The sequence below is a fragment of the Nelumbo lutea genome, chromosome 1 (assembly GCF_056320005.1).
Source record: "Nelumbo lutea isolate HS-2025 chromosome 1, American lotus-T2T, whole genome shotgun sequence".
NCBI classification, from domain to species: Eukaryota; Viridiplantae; Streptophyta; class Magnoliopsida; order Proteales; family Nelumbonaceae; genus Nelumbo; species Nelumbo lutea.
The window spans coordinates 47,365,280-47,387,654 of record NC_142684.1 but is presented as its reverse complement, the minus strand read 5'-3'; the positions used below and the strand labels follow the sequence as shown (position 1 = coordinate 47,387,654).

The 22,375-nt window shown below is 38.3% G+C and overlaps 1 protein-coding gene across 1 annotated transcript in view; it reads right to left on the bottom strand.

Moving 5' to 3' along the window:
* The window catches only part of LOC148874543 (Adaptin family protein), a 62,123-nt gene extending 58,226 nt beyond the window's left edge, over positions 1 to 3,897 (bottom strand). Inside the window, exon 1 of the mRNA XM_088963749.1 lies at positions 2,654 to 3,897. Coding sequence (XP_088819875.1) covers positions 2,654 to 3,220 — 567 coding nt within the window. The 5' untranslated portion in view covers positions 3,221 to 3,897. The remainder of the gene's footprint in view (positions 1 to 2,653) is intronic.
* Between the last annotated feature and the right edge of the window lie 18,478 nt (positions 3,898 to 22,375).

The window sequence follows — 22,375 nt, the reverse complement described above, 5'->3', positions numbered from 1 at the left end:
GTCAGAAAATTCAAAAAAGTCAAAAAAATAATAAACATAATATTAATAAAAATATAAAAAATTTTAAAATAAATGTTTTAAAAAACCTATTATCTAAAATTAAAATACATAAACATAACATGTAAAGTGTATTCAAATGAAAATTTAAAAATAAAATCAAACATACAAAACATTTCCAAGCATGTAAAACCCACAATCTCTTTTTTTTTCCTCAATCACATTACTTCAAGTAATTAATGTGACGTAAAACATATTACATTCCTGATTCTATGAGCCGCCTTTATGCCATGCCCCTTGAGGCAAGCCCAAACAAGGCCATGTTAGGGTCTTAAATTCTTAATTCTCACACAAAAAATAATGATTTTATAATTTTAATTGTCTTTTAAGAATATATTTTACTAGGATGAATGAATGAACAACATTAGCAAATAAGGGGTTCTCGGAGCTTTGATCCCATCCGCTAGGTTCAAAGAAAAGCAAAAAAAGCGTAAAATTTTAAAAAGGCATACACCTAGGCTAAGGCGCAAGGTGCACACCTGCCTAAGTGCACCAGGCATGCACCTTATGAAAGTACTGCGCCTAGGACCTGGGCAAGGCGGCTAGCCTTTTAAATCACTGCACACACACATTTGAAGCCCTAGGGTCAAGACCAGCATCCCATCCATTTGAAGCCCAACAGAAGAAATAAATTTTCTAATTGCATTAAAACTAATAGGAAAAATCCGTTATTGGCATACCATATCAATATTGCTAGATAAGTTTACAAGTCTCTAGATTCTTATCTCTTGATAAAGAAAACATGGAACTTGTGCAATTATGCATGTACATGCAAGTGAGAAAGATATGACCATGATTCTATAGTGGGTTCATGCATTTGGAGGATGTATCGTTTATAGTGAAAGGTTAATGTTAAGGGAAAGGTGTATATGATGAGCTATAGAGTATAGAGTTAATAGTTGCCAAACCCTTTTCTATTGGACTTTTATGATATTGCTAAAAAGCTTGGAAAGTTCACACATTAGCCATCTTAGTTGGAATTAGTCAGATGCATTTTAGTATATATCATTTCATTTTTCAGTAAAACTAGAAGGAAAAAAAAAACAGTATGAAAAGTATTAGACAAAATTTTATGATTGTTCATATGTGAGTTATATACATCCACCACTATACTTAGACAGACATCAATAGATGATCCATGAACAACACAAATTAAGGACAAACACAATGAACAAAACGAAATCTTGAAATGCATGTTGGTCATTTCTAACCAAAAATATACAATAACTTTCGAGTCCAACTACAGTGCATTTCAAAATTTTGAATGCACATTATATCAAAATTTCAACCAATCACATTAAAGACATCACATGATCTACTTAGTTTTCATTGGTTCACATTAAAGGCATCACATGGATTGTTTGCTTTTCATTAGTTCACATTTCACAAGGTGTACTTATCATTTAAAACTTTAACAACATTAAAAATGTTATTATGAGGTGTTGCTTTATCATGATTCATTTATGTTTGATTTAGGGAAAATTCCTGATTAGTACCCTATACTTTGGGCTTAGTGCCACTTTGGTCCCCAAACTTTAAAATGCAACAATTCAATACCCAAACTTTCAAAACATGACAATCCAGTACCTGTTGATAACTAGTTATTAACCAACCGTTAAGTGGAACTTGAAAATGATACAAATGCCCGCCGAGTGTCATCTAATTTTCTTTATCAACCATCCAAACATTGACAAAAAATTAATAGTTTCAGATCCTTGCCTCTTCTATTCAAGAAAGTTGGGGTCACCAAAATGCCCACTCAAACGTGACCCCAACTTTCTTGAATGAAAAAGGCAATGATTTGGGACTGCTAATTTTTTGTCAACGTTTAGATGGTTGATAAAGAAAATTAAAGAACACTTGAAGGGCACTTGTGTCTTTTTCAAATGCCACTTAACAACTGGTTAACAGCTAGTTAACGGCAGGTACTGGATTGTCACGTTTCAAAAGTTTGGGTACTGAATTGTCGCATTTTAAAGTTCGGGGACCAAAGTAGCACTAGGCCCAAAGTACAGGGTACTAATCGAGAATTTTCCCTTTGATTTATGATACAGCATTTTTTTCTTTTTTGAGAAAAAGGATGATTTTCATTAAAAGAGAAGAATGATGTACACGAGAAAATGTACAAGAGGCCTACCAAACCAAAATCCAAACAATGGAACCCTCCTAGAATTTATAGAGGTGTTGAGGAGTCACTATGCAAAAGATCAGCAATTTTCATAGAATGCACCATAGATTTTGCCTAAGTTCTCTTAAAATCACTTAAGAATAAAATCTAAAGTTGTCTCTATTGGTCCAGTCAATGCCCTAACATATCTCTGAAATGCCTTACCCCTATTAGAGAAGTCTCAAAAATTAACCAATAATTCCAAAGGAGTTAGGTAAATCCTTCAATCTATTTATTAGCCTTGAATTTCAGTTAAATAATTGCTGCAAAGCATGGGAATCTTTTTATTAATATCATTGTAAGATAAATGCTCAAAAGAACCCTGTCCTTGAATTGCCATGAAGCAAAAGCAAAATGCATTCAATCACCTCAAAATAATAGTTTAATCTAAACAAAGGAACTATAATACTGCACCAGCACCAAAATTACCTTCCTAAAATTGGAAATGAGATGCGTAACAGATGAAGGAGAACGCTGAAAAAATCTGTGAAGCGCCATGATAGCCTTCTTCCTCACCGCCTCCTTCTGGTGCCCGAGAAGCTCGACAACCTGCGGGAGAACCGCTGGAATAGTTTCCTCGTTGATCAACTTGCATACGGCCGTCAGTGCCGCGCAAACAACAAGATAATTATCCGACTTCAGATCCTTCTGAATTGTATTAACGATGAGAATAATAAGATCATGATCCTCATTGAGAAATAGCGTCACCGCCAAGTACCCGGTCCTCTTAAGCAGCAGAGAATCATCATGAGTCATCTTCACGGCATGGATGTATCCAAACGAAGCATCGTGACCCAACATTTCAACGTAAACAAGGCGAATGATATACTCCTTCATCTTCCTCTTCGGGATATCTGGCTCGTTAATTCGACGCTTCAACATCTCGATCTCGTTCAGGACGATCCGATCCTCTTCGGCCTTGGATCGGGCCTCACCGATCGACTTCACGAGATCCAGGAACTCCTTGGATTGACCCCATCCCCCCTGGGAGCCCATAGCGAGCTCCCTTCCGATTGTTCTCAACTGCTCCAGCCTGAATTATTAGGGTTCCTCACCAGCTGCAGCAGCGAACAACCGCATCGAAGAGTTCCAATTACCTTCGCCCGCTCCAATTGCAGAGCTTGATCCGATGCAAGCAATCAACAAGAGAAAATCCAGCAACCAATCTAGAAAAAAATTGAGATCTGAAGGTTTTAAAATCCAGCACAGCTTCGAATTTGAGATTTGAGAGAGAGAGAGAGAGAGAGAGAGAGAGAGAGAGATAATCGTGCAGATTTGTGCAGCGGCAAGTGTACTGTAAATGGGCGAATTATTGGAGCTCTATCGTTTCAATTGTTGTTTGATTCGAGGCATTTTACACGTGGGGTGCTCAGAAACTTCTTTCTTTGGTTTCGAAGTAAAGAAACAGAAGCGCTAGAGCCTTCTCAAGAGCTCGGAGAGCAAACGAGAGGAAGAAATATGAAAGATCAATGGCCGAAGTGACTGTCCTGTTCATTCATGATCCAAGCCAAGCAGGGGAAAGCGTGAATCGGGAGGTTAGAATTAGAAATGGGGAAGAGGCAAAGCTGCTGGAGCCTGGAGTAGGGCAGGTAACGGTTCGGATCTGGACCGGATCTTTTAGATCCGTATATGAAAGATTTAGCATTTGGGGCTAGGCCTTTCGGCTGGATCATTGCCATTGGTGTAAAGGGAGTGAATTTTATAGGAATCAGGTCATAGCGGAATTCGGATAAATCACATTTCAATTCCAATATCCGAATCTAAATCAGGTTTAACTAAATTAATTTGCTGAACCTAAATCAGATTTAATTAAATTATTTTGCTCAGTCTAAAATCAGATTTAATTAAATTGTTTTGCTGTTAATGTACCAGTGCTTATCATACATATTCAACATTTGAAGCTTTCTTAACATATTTATCAAGAAAAACTGTTGATATTAGAAAATAAGAAAACAATTCTAACCAAGGTTCAAAATTTGATACCATCAGGCATATTGTATTGTCCGAGTTTAGCCCATTTTTATGGGTAGGCTTGTCTAAAGACTGACCCTGACCAACTTAAAAGAAAAAAAAATAAAAAAATAAAAAAAAAGGATAGGATTTATAGCCCATTTGATATCTATGTTCATTTAAAGCCGGTATACCATGGTTCTAGCCTTTTCAATGCATAAAAGAATATATATTAATATTTTAAACCTTTACTATATAAAAATGCTATAATCGAAAAATAAGAAAACTAAATGATATAAGTTTAATATCTAAATTTGAACAAAAATCGGATCAATCTAGGCCCACAAATGAAAATAATAGAAAGGATAGGATTTCGGGTCAACCCCCGCCCTACACTGAAATTGGAGCTTTGGGGCTCGCCTTTGTTTAGATTTTGCGCTATTAATTACGTATTAAATGATTAGACGTCAATAAATTAAGATTGATTAGATGGATGCCACTTGGAATGAGGTTATTTCCTTGTGGTTCATGGAATTGAAGTGGACAAGATAGAAATGAGGACATGTTAGATGGATTTGGATTTCTTATGGTTTTTGTCTTTTGTTCTGCTTTAGCAGCTGGAAATGACTCCAGTTCTCAAATGAATAAATAGAATCTTCAGTGGCAAATGTTGTTTTGTGTTAGATGAAATGGTGATAAATTATATTGTCTGATTCTTTTAAGCCAATAGGAAAATTCTCAGAATATATATCAAGAAACCACGATCACAGCGCAAATTCTCGACAAAGAGATGGGGAAAGAAGAAAAAAACCGTCATTCAGATAAAATCAAGGGAACGGCTAAGACAACTGAGCATTAACAGAAAAACTGGAGTTAGTCTGAACTGAAATCAACTTTATCAGATTGAACAATTCAATAAGACTTTTTGAATTAGATTAGTGTAGATTTAATTGTCTAAAAGTATTTATTGGATTGAATTAAACTTAATCATCTATCATAAACTTAGACTGGATCAGATTGAATTAATATCCAATTGATTGACAGAAGATAAGAATATGGGTCAATCAACCAGGATTGAATTGGAGCTGATTTAAATTAAAACCAATTTTAATAGATTAGAGACGGTCCAAACATTGAATTGGATTAGACGTGATTCATCTGAATTGAGCTCATATTGGACCAATGTCTTGTCTGATCCATTGATAACCTTACTTGTGAGCCCTCTTCAAACTGGCATGATTTGATTTACTTTGAGTGTTAGAGTGTACCCATCAAAAATAGTTTACATAGAAAACCAAACATACTTTTTTATATTTTCTATTCATACTCGATTGACATTTTGGCATCAGCAAAAGAGTTATATATCAAATCCATTGTTTTGAAAACTAAATCAAACCGGACAGTTAGGAAAGAACTATTGAATTTATCAAAGACTCAAGCAGTCAAACCGTTAAATAGATTGACCTATGTAATCATCCATGGATCTTGTGTTTTTTTTTTATTTTTTTACAATTAAATAAAAAAAATTACATTTGAGTTTCAAGTCGATTTTGGGCATATGGTTAGGGTTTTAGAAGCTAACGAAAGAGGGTAAAAAAAGATAAACACTTCCCTCTTTCGTTCTCACTTCTCACTTTTCAATTTTCAATGGCAACCTACCACGTCCACAACTGGCGGTGAGTCCTCTTTCTCTTTCAATAATATGATATGAACCAGCAATGAATATGTTAGAAAAAAACTGTTCATTGTATTCTTCCTCTCAATGATTTTGAACCAGCAATGGTGAGTGTCTTTCTCTCTCATCCTTCTTTTTTTTCTTTTTATTATTTTATCCCTCTCTCATTTTTCTCTATTACCCGAAATCACAACTTTTTAACAGCACAAAAATGTACTTTCTGAAAATGAATACCATTTGCAATGAAATGAGAATGACATCAGTTCCTTTCTCAAATGGACAATGGACATGTACAGCTGCCGTCTCCTCCCCTTCGTTTCTCAAACCTCTTTCTGATTGTATCTCCCCAGTAGAAAGTATTTATATGATCTTTATTCTAATTTATTCTAATCTGACCTAATATGCTAAATAAACATTTGCTTTAACCGTTTTGAGTCGTTTGACTTGAATGGTCAAACCGTTAATGGGTGGTCGAAGTGGTTCTGTTTTCAAATCAGTTTTTAAAATCTTGATAAAACCAAATGCTACTTTAGATAATCTAAGAAATTTTTTATGGTGTAAGGCATGATTTTTGAATTGCCATTGATCCGGACGAACAGACCGTTCGGCCTGGGAACCATTTAAGCAACTGGTTCTGTTTACCCCAAACCCAGTCCTTGGAAAAAGACTGTTGAACCGGTCAATCTGGATAGTCGAACTATTGACCCGTCAACCCGTTCAATGGTTTTTGGCTGTTTTTATTTTTAACTATTTTTTATTCTTTTATTTTATTATCAGAAGGGGCCATCTATTCGAACCAAATGGCTAAACCATCGACCTAAAAACCGGTGGTCAGAACGACTCCATTTCTAAATCATTTTTTAAAAGCATGGTATAAGGATATAGGTACCCTTCACATACATGTAATAAGATACATGTCACAAACTAAATGGAAGTGCAGAAATTCTTAGACTCACTCGCAAGAGTAACATGCACAGAATATAGGATGGAGCATAACTTGGTTCCAACCAGTTTGTAGGTATTTCTGCTTTTTTATTCATGGTGGATCTTAAAGCCCCCTAATTAAACATTCAAAATTTTGCATAAAAACTACGAGACATGCCATGACCTTCCCATCCACCATGAAGAAAAAGAAGTACCTAAAATTTGCTTAAAAACTAGGGAAAATTCCCGATTGTACTTTGGTTTGAGTGACAATTTGACCCCCGAACTTTAAAATGCAATAATACAATATCCGGATTTTCAAAATGTGACAATCCAGTACCCAAACTTTCAAAATTTGACAATCCAATACCTGTCGTTAACTAGTTCGTTAATCAGCCGTCAAGTGACATTTGAAGAGTCAAAAATGCCCTTTGAATGCCATATAATTCTCTTTATCAACCATCCAAACATTGACAAAAAAACTGAACAGTCCCAAATCCTAACCTCTTCAATTCAAAAAAAAATAGTTATTATTTAGAAGAATCTAGAATTTGGGACTGTTCATTTTATTGTCAATATTTGAATAATTGATAAAGAGAATTAAATGACATTCTTAAGAACATTTTTAACTTTTCAAATCTCACTTTGAAAAATTAGGGGCTGTCTAACCCGTATGCACAGGGAATGAGAGATTGGAGTGGTTATGGGGCATATACAGTTATGGCTGTCATGAGGCGTTATTATTAGTCAAATAATCCCTAGCACAGTCATCAAGTGCAGCTCATCAGGACTCAAGTGCCATGCCATGTGGCCATGTGGCTGTGGGGCAATGAGCACATTACTGACCAGTTCAGTACAGCCTAAAACTTTCTATGTTGGGCCAAGGGTTTTTCATTGAAGCCTAGGCCAGAAGAGACTGTAACAGGTGGAATTGGCATTGGCTTGAGAAATAGGCCCAATCCAATAAACACCCGTATGAATTACGGTAATTTAGACAACTCGGATCTGCTGCTCGCCTCATTGTGTGCAATAGGTTAGTAATCAGTCAGTAGTGAGCATGTTAGTGTCGTCAATGATAGGGCTGCAGGGCTATCATTTGTTTTTCTAAAATATACCTATTTTGCCCTTATGGCTATCAATTTAAATATAAATTTATTAGAATACCCTCTAAAACCCTGTTCATTTTCTTTTTTAAGAATTGAGAACTAAAAGCATTCTCTCTCTCTCTCTTTTATGAAATAGAGCATCAATTTCCTGAAGAATCCTGTGGGGATATGACAACAATTTTGCAAATGGTATAAATGAATTAAACAAAAATCAGTTTATTTACTCTGGGAAAATTTTCTCGTCTACAAACTGTTATCTAGCAGCAACCATTAGTAAATTAATTGTCTTACATTGTGTTTTTCATGCATGAATTGACATGATTTTATGCATCGATCAGATAGAGAATCAATTCCAAGAAAGGGGGTGATGTCAAATGTGACTAAGTTTCTAAAAAACAAGAATCAAATGACTATGCCAAATACATCTAGCAATTCTCCATATGAAAATTCTCAGAATTCATTCTTTTCTGAAAGAATTATGAGAATGAGAATTTCCAGAATTGATGTCAAACAGGGGCTTAGTCCTCCTTACCTCATTCTCTTCCACCTTACCTTGTTCATTGTAGACCTATGGCCTTTTTCCTAAACAAAATCAGTTCCAGAAAGTTTCAAACATGGTATTAAAATCTTTCGCCCCGAATACCTTTCTCCATCTTCAAGCATACTACGTACGAGGAAAACCAAAGGTTTTATGCTAGGCTGCAAGCTCATAATCAAAGCCAAAGAAGTTAGTTAGGCACCTACGGCTAGACCCTCTCAACTGTAGAAACAAGGCCATATAAAAAATGTTCACCTAGGGACATTGCCTGAAGTGTGGGGCCAAGGGATTTTACACTTCTATCAAGCCAGCTTCCAGCAATGCTCGTTTCGCTTTGATTGGGAGGCGTTGGAACATGGATCAAAATGATGATGACTCTCATTGGTTCTTAGCACCGGTTATATAATTCAATCACCCACTATTTTTGCAATTGCTAAGGATGAGTATGGATTTCATTATCCATGTGGAATTGTGATACACTACTAGTCATCATAGAAGTATGGATTTCATTATAATCTTGGGTGCACTGTCTCTTACTTCTATGGTGCTCTCTTCAGTGTCTTCACTCTTATTTATAGTGGTAAGATCTCATTCAAGGTTTCATACTTCATTCAATACCTTAATAACCTTTAAAATACCAATGCTAAGAATCAATGTTAGACATATTGGCCATGTTTGTTTTTCTACCATGAACCTCATTCTTGAATTCATTCTCATTCCAATAAAGAATGAGCAAGAATGAATCATATGATAGCAATTGGTTATAAAATCCTTCATGTGGACCTCATTCTTTTTGGAATGAAATATTGGTCCTCTAGCTAAATGAATGTTAAGCTTCAATATTAAAAATTAGCATGCCTCATTCAAGAAAAATGAGGTTGATTGGATTGTTCTAATCTACTTACGTTGACAAGATCATCAAAAGATTCAACATATATGATTCTAAAAAAGGATTTGTTCTTTTCAGACGTGGAGTCACTCTCTCCAAAGGAATGTCACCCAAGACCCATGAGGAGATAGAGGACATGGGAAATGTTCCCTATGCCTCTATCATAGGGAGCATCATGTATGCTATGCTGTGCACTCATCCTGACATTGCTCAGTCTGTCAATGTTGTAAGTAGATATCAATGCAATGTAGGACAAAAGCATTGAACAACTGAAGAACATACTGAAATACCTACAAGGGACTAAAGACTATTATCTTATCTTCAATGGTAGTTCACTACAAATGGTCGGGCATAAACGTACTGACTTCTAGTCTGATCTAAATGAAAGAAAGTCTACATCTGAATACATCTTTATATTGGGATCCTATGTAGTGAGATAGAAAACTAGTACATGATTGAGGCCAAGCACATTACCATAAGTGAGGCTATCAAGGAAACAATATGGATGAAGAAGTCCGTCTAGGAATTAGGAGTCATACCATTCAACACATCACCCATTCCACTGTTGTATGACAACACTGATTCTAAGGGAGATTGTTGGTAGAGGTAACATCGAGATTTAGAAGGTAGCAATAGCAGAAAATGTTGTAGATCCATTGACTAAGCCAATAACACAGAAAATGTTTAAAGGACACATGGATAGTATGGGACTGAAGCTTATACCCGATTGAACCTAAGTGCAAGTTGGAGTTGCTAGAGAGTGTATGCCATTAGCTCCAATCAGTTTGATGTACACAAACATTTATTTATAAATGAATAAAGTAAATTGTTATTTCATGTTCATAGTGCTTTATTTCTAAGTATTACCCCTTAAAATAGACACTTATGAGACTTGTGTTAGATTAAAATGTTCTCAACCATTGGATAGACTTGGGGAGTTTATTTTGACAAGATTAACACTAGTTTGCTATCAAATAGTTGGAGTATCTTGTCTTAGCTGTTGGGGTTGAACCCAAAGTATAGGTAGTGGGTGTTTAAAAGAAACACTGAACCCAAACCCATTTTCAGTTATACCCTGATCCTTAGAGATAGATGGATAACATTAGAAAGTTATACATAACCCCAGACTTGATTATGATACAACATTAAGTAGTGGAATGGGCTACATTTGATATGCCAACTAGTAAAATCCATTAAGGGTCAAATATTTGGGCATGTTTGGGCAATTTAGAAAATTACTTGAGTAGGTGATCATAGTGATAAGATCAACCCCTTTGTCGGACAAAATGAATATCAGGGTATAAACTCTCTCTTATGGAAATATAAACTATCGATAGTAGATTTCACTTATTCAACATGCAAGATTCCAAGAAGGGATTCATTCCTTTCAAAGATAGAGTCACTCTCTCCAAAGGAATGTCACCCAAGACCCTTGAGGAGATAGAGGACATGATAAATGTTTCCTATGCCTCTATCGTAGGAAGCATCATGTATGCTATGTTGTGCACTTGCCCTGACATTGTTCAGGCCATCGTGCTGTAAGTAAATATCAATGCAACCCGGGACAAGAGCATTGGGCAACTGTAAAGAATATACTGAAATACCTATGAAGGACTAAAGACTATTGTCTTGTCTTCAATGGTATTCTCTATAGATGGTTAGGCATATAGATGCCAACTTCAAATTTGATCTAGATGAAAGAAAGATTACATTTGGATACGTCTTTTTGTTGGAATCTTGTATAGTAAGTTAGAAAACTAGTCCACAGTCGAGGCCAAGCACATTGCCAAAAGTGAGATTGCCAAGGAAGCAATATGGATGAAGAAATTCGTCTAGGAATTAAGAGTCATACCATTCAACATATCATCAACTCAACTATTGTGTGACAACACTGGTTCTATGGGAGATTGTTGGTAGAGGTAACATTTAGATTCAGAAGGTAGCATCAACAGAAAATGTGGCAAACCCATTGACTAAGCCACTAACACAAAAAGTGTTTGAAGGACATGTGGATAGTATGGAATTGAGGCTTATACCTAATTAGACCTAAGTGCAAATGAGAGCTGTTAGATAGTGTATGCCCTTAGCTCCAATCAGTTTGATGTACACAAACATTTATCTATAAATAAATAAAGTACATTATTGTTTCATATTCATATTGGTTTTTTTTTCTATGTATTACCCCTTAAACTAGACACTTATGGGATTCGTGTTAATTTAAAATGTTCTCAGCCATTGGATAGACTTTGGGAGATTATCCTAACAAGGCTGACACTAGTATCCTGCCAAATAGTTGGAACAATTTGTCTCAGCTGCTAGGGTTAGACCCAAAGTACAGGCGGTGGGTGTTTGGAAGAAACATTGAACCCGGATCAATTTTCAGTTCTACCCTAGACCTTGGAGATAAATGGGCAAAATAGAAAAACTACACATAACCCTAGACTTGATCATAATATTGCACAAAGTAGTAGACCTGGTTGCCTTTGATATGCCAACTAGTGAGATTCATTAAGGGTCAAATATCTAGGCATGTTGAGGCAATTTAGGAAATTACTTAAGTAGGTGATCATAGTGATATGATTGACCCCTTTGGTGGACAAAGTGAATATCGGGGTATATACTCTCTGATAGAAACCTAAATTGCTGATAGTGGATTTCACATGTGTTTGAAATTTAGTTTTGTAAAATATATTTATACATATATTATATTATAAAAAAATATTTGCAAAAGGTTTTAATCCTGGGATCCATCCGAGCAGAGAGTATGACACTGTTGGAAGGATTATGATCCATCATATGGATGGCCAAACCATGCTGTATGGCTGGGTGAAATTTCATAAATTTCTTAATTCTTCTAGGAATCGAATTCCCTATGTTTTAAAAAACTACATTTTTTAGTATTAGTCTTGCATTGAACCAAACCATATTTGAAACCAAACAAAGAGGGATATTTATAAATGATACGAGTACCACAAATGTAGATTCCAAGGTGAAAGTTCATGTCCAAATCAATCATAAAACCAGCCTCCACTAAAGATGGCATAGTGTATAGGTGAAATTGATTAAACAATATAGTTTTTAGCAAAACTACAACCAAACTACTTGGATCGGACTGGGAAAGATAAGCCTAAAGTTCTGAATTTTTCTTGTAAAAATCAGAAGAAAACTAATCTCTATCAGTTATTGAAAGGCTAAGTCGTGATAGGATTTCTTGGAAGACAAAAGAGAAGTAGAAAAAACAAGAAAAAGTGGTCTTCTTGTTTGGTTCACCCTCTTCTTCCTTTATCTCCTTATGGAATACTATCCTAATCAAATTAGGAGATTATCTAAATCTAATTTGGATATATACTCAATTAAGAGGTAATCATTATCCTCTAAGAGGTTGGGTGCTCTATACCCATTTCCAAACCCATATTTGACCTAGAGCTTAAGTTGTCATGTGACAGTTTACTTAATCTTATTAATTATGGGCTTTAGGCTCATTTCCTTCAAAGGCTCATGACTCAAGATGTTGCATGACCAACTTAGGCATAATTTGTATGGTGTAGGACCCCACAATGACCTCACATAAGTCCACATGGATTCAGCTCATCCTCTATGAAAAGGCTTAGCCGAATTTACTATTAAACATAATGAATCCCTGAGCAGATCACTATGGGTTCAACATGGGTCCAACATTTACACCTAAATGATCATTGAATTCAGCCATCCTATGAAGACTCAAGGTTAAAGATAAATCCTATTAGGTAATTATCCCTGTAATGGTCTCTTATACTTAACTTCTCAGCCCATAATGATCAAACATTTCTTGATAGGGAAGGACCTCTCCCCTAGCTACAAGATGTAGTGTCACACTCTTTGCTTGGATGGATCCCGAGAATTAAAACATTTTGCAAATATTTTTCATAAAACATATCATATAAATATATTTTGCAAAACCAAATCTCAAATACAATTGAAATCCACTACTAGTAGTTTAGGTTTCCATCAGAGAGAGTGTAAACCATATCATTCACTTTGTTCGACGAAAGGGTTGATTCTATCACTATGATCATCCACTCAGATGAATTCTTAGACTGCCCCAACATACCCAAGTTTTGACCCTTGATGGATTTCATAGATTGGTATGTCAAAGACAATCCAATCCAACACCTAGTACAGTTCCATAATCAAGTATAGGGGTTATGTGTAACTTTCCAAATTTGCCTATCAATTTCTTTGGTAGTATTTCAGTGTTAGCCTTGGAAGGATAAACTCCCCAAGTCTATTCAATGGTTGAAAACATTCTTAACTAACATGAGCCTCATAAGTGTCCAATTTTTAAGGGGTAATTATATAGAAACATACTAATATCAATATGAAACAATAATATACTTTTATTTATTTACAATAAATGTATCTGTAAGGGCATACACTATCTAACAGACACTGCACCTTACAGCCAGGGGATGTGCTTTATCTTATATAAGTCCATTATCCTTAAGTATTCATAGGGTGGCTGAATCCAATGATCATTTAGGTGTAAATGTTGAACCCAAATTGAGCCCATGCCTATTGGCTCAGGGGTTTATTGTCCTAAGCAATGAATTCGGCCTAATCTCTTTCAAAGGTGGGGTCGAACCCTCATGGACTTGTGTGAGACCTTTGTGGGGTCCTACTCCAAAGAAAATCAGGCCCAAATATGCCATGCAACACCTAGGGATGTGAGCCTTTGAAGAAAATAGGATAAAGGTCCATTACTAATATGATTAGTTAAGCTGGTTATCATGTGACGTGGGTCAAAACTTGGCATGGATCTAGGTATGGAGCACTTATCCTATTAAGAGGATAATGTTTTAAGAAATAAAGAGTTCTAATCCAAATCAGATTTGGATCACCTTCTAATTAGATTAGGAGTATTTCTCCATAAAGAGACAAAGAGAGAAGAGAGCAAACTAATCTTGCATTCCTCTCATTCATGCTCTCTCTCTTCTTCTCTCTTGTCTCCCAAGAACCCAATCACGACCTATGCTTTTCAAGAACTGATTTTTATTAGTTTTTCCAAAGCTAGCGCGTACTGTAGTTTTCTTCATATCGCATGGTTCGATCGCTTTCGCTATGAGTCTTTACAGGAAAAATGTTAGGGAAATTTGGCTCACACATCCCATTCGATCCATGCAAGTTGGATAGTAGATTTGCTGAAATTAGTGTTATTGAATCATTTTCTCCCGTACACTGTACCATCCATGTGATGGATTCTAATCCTTCCAACTGTCTGATTTATTTATTTCATTTCATTATTTTTTGATTTCATATTAGGTTAAACTATTAATTAGATAAAAAAGTTTAGAGGTAATCTTACTTAAGAGGTTGGATAATTGCAAGTAGGGTTAGAACTTTTTAAAGGAAAAATCTATGATAGCAAAAAGACATGGTATCAAAAGAGATTTAATCAAGCAAAAACCCACCATGAATTTTGATTAATACTACTTGGTTGATTGTCTCTTTTATGATACCTGTTGATTGGCTGTGAGTCTATCCGATATCATGTTATTCTAGCATCATAGTTGAACCCCTTTTTAAAATACTTGAAATAGTATTGTATTATAGCATTTTGAACTACACTATTTGATCTCTTATGTCTTCATGGCTTTGAGCTGCCTAAACAAATGAGTTTGCTCTTTTGAATTCTCCTTGATTTTCTTAGAAACCTACATGGATATTTACCAAAATCATTGAATGATTGGGACTGTCTATGCAGTTGATTTTAATTTATTATTGACATATTTTTACTTTCATTAGGCAAAAAAAATGGTATAATGTAAGAAAATTATGCAATGGAAAGAATTAAAATAACTTGTAATATGATAAAATATGATGTTATAATATAGAAAGTTTAAACAACCTCAGATACCTATCCCCTTTTACACCCCATGCTTGTGATTATTTTACAAAAGGCTATATCCCCATAAATCACCCCCAAAATAGCTTGTGATGAGGGGTAATTTGGTCCTTCCAATCAAGTGGCGACACGTGGCCCCCGGTCGACACCTCGGCACCGAGTTAACAGACCAGCTCAGTAAGTTAGCTTGGAGCACCTCATATAGACCGAACTCCACCTCAGCAAGGCCGAGCTGGCAGAACCTATAAGATTACGACAACCTATCCTAGGAGTCAGTCAAGCTGAGAGGACCTATAGCAACTTGCGAGGGAGATCTCGCTAATCGTCCCCAACAGTTCACTACCAATGGCGCCGGTATCACAACTGTTAGAAAGGCTCTCCATGTCGCATGCCTTGACTTTACTCAAATAGACTGTAACCGCCGCAAAGATCTTGCAACTGATGCATTAACGCGCCAGATAAAGTGGAAACGGATCCACAGGAAGCTTTGGCCCGTTACCTAGAAGAACTTAAGCTCTGGGACCTATAAAAGGCACTCACACCCACTTGAAAAGGTATGCGCACAAGTACTCAGAGGCTCTCTCAATCTCTCAGAGAACTCTCAAACACTTTTCTAACTTGTGCATCGGAGTGCCCTCCCCGGGTAAAGGACACTCGGGCACTCTCACCTTCTTCTCTTTGCAGCATACATCAGCTCAGTGATCTGAACATTAGCTCGATCACAAATCAGCTCGGCCTAGACTAGTAGACATCTAAGTAGGAGTCTGAGCCATCAACTATGAGGGAGCTACCAGATTGCATGACATCAATTGGCATCGCCTGTGGAAACTATAACAAAATCTAAGTTCTCTCTCTTATCCTTTTTTGAAAACTGAGTAATGGCATCCTCAAGCAATTAGCTCGCCAATAACAACAACAATGGCCAGATCCCCACTGTTACCATCGGCAAAATCAATGTTCCCTTGCACCCAACTGGAGTGCTAGAGAATGTGAACGTGCCTCCCCTACGATCAAGCCCATAACCCCTTGCACACTTGTTCTATGATCTAGTGCAATGTGTACAATGGATGAGTAAGCAACTTAAGTCCTGGGAACGTAAGTTTGCCTTTATGGCGGGGGGGGGGGGGGGGGGAACAACACCAACAACAACAACATCAATAGGTGCCACCTAGGCAGGTACCTCAGCACAATCAACAGGTACCTCTCCAGCAGATACCCTAGAAGAATGCTGGTTTGAATCAGGTCAGCCATGTCGACCCGACCCCACCCTGGATCCGTAGCTAGACCAAGGTTTCCAACCGGGAACTAGGGAATACCAACGACCAGCCCCGTGTCAACAACATGGCCCTCAATAATCACCAACTCCCAGTGGAAAGCTGAGCTACGACCCTCATTGGGACAAATGCCTCTAGCTCGTCCGAAGGAACTATGAAGAAGCATAAGAGACGTGCACATCGACAGGGAATAAAAGTCAGCTCACTCCAGCAGGAAGCATAACTCAGAAGAAGGAGGATAGTAAGGCGACAAGCAGGATAGATGCCCTATCTGAGCAATCACGCTTGACTCGGGAATCCCAGTTGGCACCAAAAATTCTCCAAGCTCCAAGGCCAAAGAACTTCAGGGCGCCTGCTCTTGAATCTACTAAGGCAAGACAGATCCAATCGAACATGCTAACAACTTTCAAGCCCTCATGTTGCTTTATGGGGCAAACGATGCGAGAATGCGCATCGCTTTCCCAACAACTTTAAAAGAAGAGGTTTGGCTCTAGTACTCGAGGCTGACTCCCAGTATCATAAAAAACTGGGACCAGTTCACCCATAAGTTCATCAACCAGTCGCCACCATCAAGAGACATTCCAAATCAGGCACTTGTTTGCTAAATGTGATTCAAAAATCTAATGAAACACTAAGAAACTACATAAAAAGGTTTAATATGGAGCACCTTCAGATTCCGGATTTAGACCTAGCTATGCAGCTCACCGCAGCCAAAAATGGTATACGACACCCCGATCTATGCTAGGAGATTGAACTGAACCCACTAGCTACTATGGAGAAGTTTCTCACCATTGTAGATAAATTTATCAAAGCTGAAGAAGCCCTGGGATCGAGGTCCAAGCTATTTGGGAAGAGGAAGCGAGCTTAAGAAGAGGCAAACAGCAACAAAACCAAGAGGAGAAGCAAGTCTCCTAAGAAAAGTAGGTCGCCAAGAGCAGGTGTAGCAGTTTTCCGCGTAGGAAAAGTAAGTCACCAATTTGGGGATCAAGCAAGTGATCAAGGACCCCACCTTTATACACTAGAAACTTCACTCCCCTAAATAAAAGAGGGGAGAAATTCTAATGCAAATTAAATCGAACAATTATGTAAAGTGGCCACCCAGAATGAGAGGCGACCCAACCACTAGGAACCCCAACAAATACTACCACTTCCACCGAGATGTTGGCCATGACACGAAGAATTGTTGGAACTTGAATAATGAGTTTAAGGACTTAATCAAAAGGGGATACCTGAAACATTTCATCAAGGACGAATGACGAATTGGAGAGCCGAACAGAGAGGCACTTAAAGAGAGTAAGGGGCAAGAAGTAGCTCCCCGAGATCAACAACAGGAGTGACCTATCCGAGGGGTCATTAACATGATCACCAGAGCGTCAATAGTAGCCAGATGCACCACCTCGTCCGTCAGAGAACTGAAGCATGAAGACGATAACTCACCAAAGCGCCCAAAAAAGGAAGAAGTTATATACTTTATCGAAGATGACATGCATGGGGTACAGTATCCTCATGATGATGCTCTAGTAGTGAGACTACGAATCAATGATTTTAAGGTAAAGAGAATCCTAGTTGACTCCGGTAGCTTGGCCGACATTATATTTCTGGAGGCCTTTGAGTGCATGGGAATCGTCAAAAAAGATCTCCAGCCTACTGATGTACCCTTAATAGGTTTTAGCGGGAAAGTGGTTCGACCAATTGGCAGGGTGAGGGTGCTAGTCGAGGTGGGCTCGCCTCCTAATATAGTCCTGTTTGATTTACAATTTCTTAGTGGTCGCCACCCCCTCACCATACAGTGCTATACTGGACCGACCTATTCTACACAAACTTTGGGTAGTAGTGGCAACCTACCACCTAGTGGTCAAGTTCCCTGTAGAAATAGGCATCGAGGTAATGTGAGTTTACCAATCGGAATCTCGCAAGTTCTATGTAGCTGCTTTAAAGGCAAAGGACAATATTGCCATCAAGATCGACTTGGAATTACCTCCTGAAAATACAGATGAGTGAGCTCTACCTACAGAGCGACCATCCTGGTTCCAGTTTCAAAGATCAAGCCAAAAAAAACATTGCATAAAGGAGCTCGCCTAACAAAGCCAATATGCTCCAACCACGTAAGTTTCCTACTTAATAATTTAGATGTGTTTTCCTGGTCAACTGCAGAAATGCCCAACATAGACCAAAAAATCATAACTCATAAGCTAAAAGTTGACCCTACAATTAGACCAATCTGGCAGAGGAAAATGAACCTCACCCTAGAAAGATGGCAAGTAGTAGATGAAGAGGTGGGGAAGCTACTGACTGCGGACTTTGTGAGAGAAGTCTAGTACCCGAGCTGGATAGCAAATCTAGTGTAGGTAAAAAAGGCTAATGGCAAGTGGTGCATGTGCGATGATTACACAGACCTGAACCGAGCTTGCCGCAAAGATAGCTTTCCCCTTCCCCGAATAGCCGCTAGGTAGACACGACCTCAGGGTATGAGCTATTGAGTTTAATGGATGCGTACTCCGGCTACAACCAAATTTTAATGGACCTAGCAGACGAAGAGAAAATAGTCATTGTGACCGAAACTGGCTTCTATTGTTACAAAGTCATGCCTTTTGGTTTGAAAAATGCTGGAGCGACCTTCTAGTGGCTTGTAAACAATGTATTTTCAGATTTGATTGGAAATAAAATTGAATGTTACGTTGATGATATGGTTGTCAAAACTCAGTTTTCACATTATTTAATTGCCGACCTCAACTTAGTTTTTACTGTTTTAAGAAAATTTAGTTTAAAGCTCAACCTTAACAAGTGCGCTTTCAGTGTAACCTTGGGCAAGTTCCCTGGGTACATCGTAAGCCAACGTGGAATTGAGGACAACCCAGAAAAAATCCAGGCAATCCTAGACATGGGACCTCCTAGCTTGGTTGAGGAAACCCAAAAGCTAACTGGCTGAGTGGCTACCCTAAATTGATTTATGTCTAAGTCAGCTGGAAAGTGCTTACCTTTCTTTAAGGCCATAAACAAAAACCAAAGCTAACTGGCCGAATGGTTAATTCAGTCTTGATAAGAAAAGTAAATAAAGTTCAATGACTGATCTACTACGTAAGCAAAGTCCTGCACACTGCTGAGATGAGGTACCTAGACATAGAGAAGCTCACCTTTGCGCTAGTGTTGGCAACCTGGAAGCTAGGGCCCTACTTTCATGCCCATACCATCATAGTCTTGACAGATCGAGCTTTGAGGAAAATTCTTCAAAAGCCTGAGGTATCGAGGAGACTAACAAAGTGGGAAATAGAGCTCAATGAATATGACATTTGTTATGAGTTGCGACCAGTGATAAAAGCCCAAGTTCTAGCAAACTTTATTGCCGAGTGCACCTTCAGCTCGCCTACCCTTGAAGCGACCGAGTTTGTAACCACATCAAAGGCTTCAACCAGTGCATTACTTGAAGGGATAAGAGATCCATCATATGGATAGCCGAACCCTGCAGGAAGGTAGGGCGAAATTTCAAAAATTTCTCTCTCCCATGTGGGAATCATATTCCCTGTTTTAGAAAACTACATTTTCAAGGATCAGTCTTGAACTCTAAACTGAACCAGATCTGAAACCAAAAGGAAGGAGAAGGAGATACCTGATACAGAGAAATAATAACTCCCAATGAAGGTGTTCACGCCCAAGGAGAGGCCAAAGACTACTCCCACTAAAGATGACATAGTGCAGGATGGAGCAAAATCAGTAGGTGGTTCTTCACAAGAATCGAGTCCTTCAGCAAGAATTTGATGGAGGGTATAAGAGCATGACTTCAAAAAAGATTTTCACCAAAAACTGATATCAAGAACTTTTTTTGACCGCTCCTATAGGTGGAGAAGGAACTGTCAATGGCGGCAGCAGGAGGAGAAGACAAGAACATAAGACGACGCAGTCTTACTGTTGCTTTCTTTCTCTCTTGTATCTGAGATCATATTGAGTGAATGGAGGTTCTCCCTCCTCCTCCTTTTATAGCCTTAAAGAGAGCAGCTCCTAATCTCATTAGGAGTATCCTAATCCAAATCTGTATTTGGATCCAGACTCTCTTTAAGAGATAAGGATAAACCCTTATCTTATCTATAGATTAAGATCAACCCTCCTAATCTAATTAGGAATTTCCTAATCCAAATCATTATTTGGATTTGGACTCTCTTAGTGGATAGGGATAACTCCTTATCCTATCTACTGATCCAAATCCCAGAACCGCTCCTCTTTAATTAATCAAATTAAACCAGTTCGATTTGGGCTTTAGGCCCATTAAATCCATGTGCTCACTGACCTTCCAAACTGCTGGCCAGTTGGATTTCCTTGTATGGCATGAGACCCAAACATTGATCTACACATCAGACAGATGGGTTCAGCCCATCATTTGTTACAAGGCCTGGCCGAATTCACTATAGGAAACAGTGAACCCCTGAGCCCATCACCATGGGCTCTTAATGGGCCCAACACTTACACTAAGTGGTCCTTGGGTCAAGCCACTTAATAAAAACCCAAGGACTATGGGTAGATGCAAGATTAGCCCATCATGTATTACCCTCAATGGTCTTATAATTAACCTCTCAGACCATAATGATCAAACACTGCCCGACAAGAGAGGCACTCTCTACTCACATGGATCCCGAGAGTTAAAACCTTTTGCAAACATTTTGAAACCGTAATATATATGTATATCTTTATATAAATATATTTTGCAAAAACAAATTTCAATGATTGAAATTGGTTGTCGGTAGCTTTGGTTTCCATTAGAGAGAGTGCATCACCGATCATTCACTTTGTTCGACAAAGGGGCTGATCCTGTCACTATGATAACCCACTCAGATGAATTCTCAGACTGTCCCAACATACCCAGGTTTTGACCCTCTCTAAGGATATCACTGATTGGCATATCAAAGACAACCCAATCCGGCACCTAGTGCAGTATCATAATCGAGTCTTGGGGTCAAGTGTAACATTCCAGTTTTTCCCATCAATCTCCAAGGTCCAGGGCAATACTGGAATTCTGGTCTGGTTTAGGGTTTTAGGAAAACCCACACTGCATGTACCTCAGGTCTCACCCTGGCAGCTAAGACAAGCCACCCCAACCAACTTGGCAGCACATCAGTGTTAGCCTTGGTAGGATAAATCTCCCAAGATCTATCCAACGGCTGTGAAGATTCTAAACTAACACGAGTCTCATATGTGTCCAGTTTAAGGGTATTACACAGAAACACACCATAATAACATGAATCAAATATGTACTTTATTCATTTACATTAAATGTCATAATGTACATCATTCTGATTGGAGCTAAGGGCATACACTGTCTAATAGCACCAGCCCTAGCTCGCAAGATCGCGAGCTAGGACGAGGATCCCTAGATACTTCATGTGGATGGCTCGTCTAACTAGAGTGGGAGTAGAGCTGGGTTGATACTCTACGGACCTAGTGAGGTGAAACTGGAATACACGCTCTGGTTTCTATTTCGTGCTCCAAACAATGAGGCCAAGTATGAGGCACTCATAGCCGGGCTGGCACTCGTGAAAGAGGTCAGGGCCAAGCATCTCGTGGTTTGCAGTGACTCCCAACTCATGATAAACCAAGTAAATGGTGAGTATGATGCTTGAGAACTTGCCATCTCGGCTTATCAACAGATTTCGAGATCGAAAAGCATAGAAGCCGACACCCTTTCTAGGTTGGAGAGTACAATAGATTCGACAAAAAGAATAGTTCACATAGAAGAGCTACCTCTCCCATCAATAGAGAAAGTGGTAGAAGAGGTTGCCCATATAACAACAACAAAGCTGAGCTACATAGATCCAATCTTCGACTACCTAAGGCAAGGCACATTGCTGAAAGAATGAATTGTGGCTTGGTGGATAGAATGGAAAGCTGCTTGCTACGTGATAGTAGGTGAGCAACCCTACGTCGA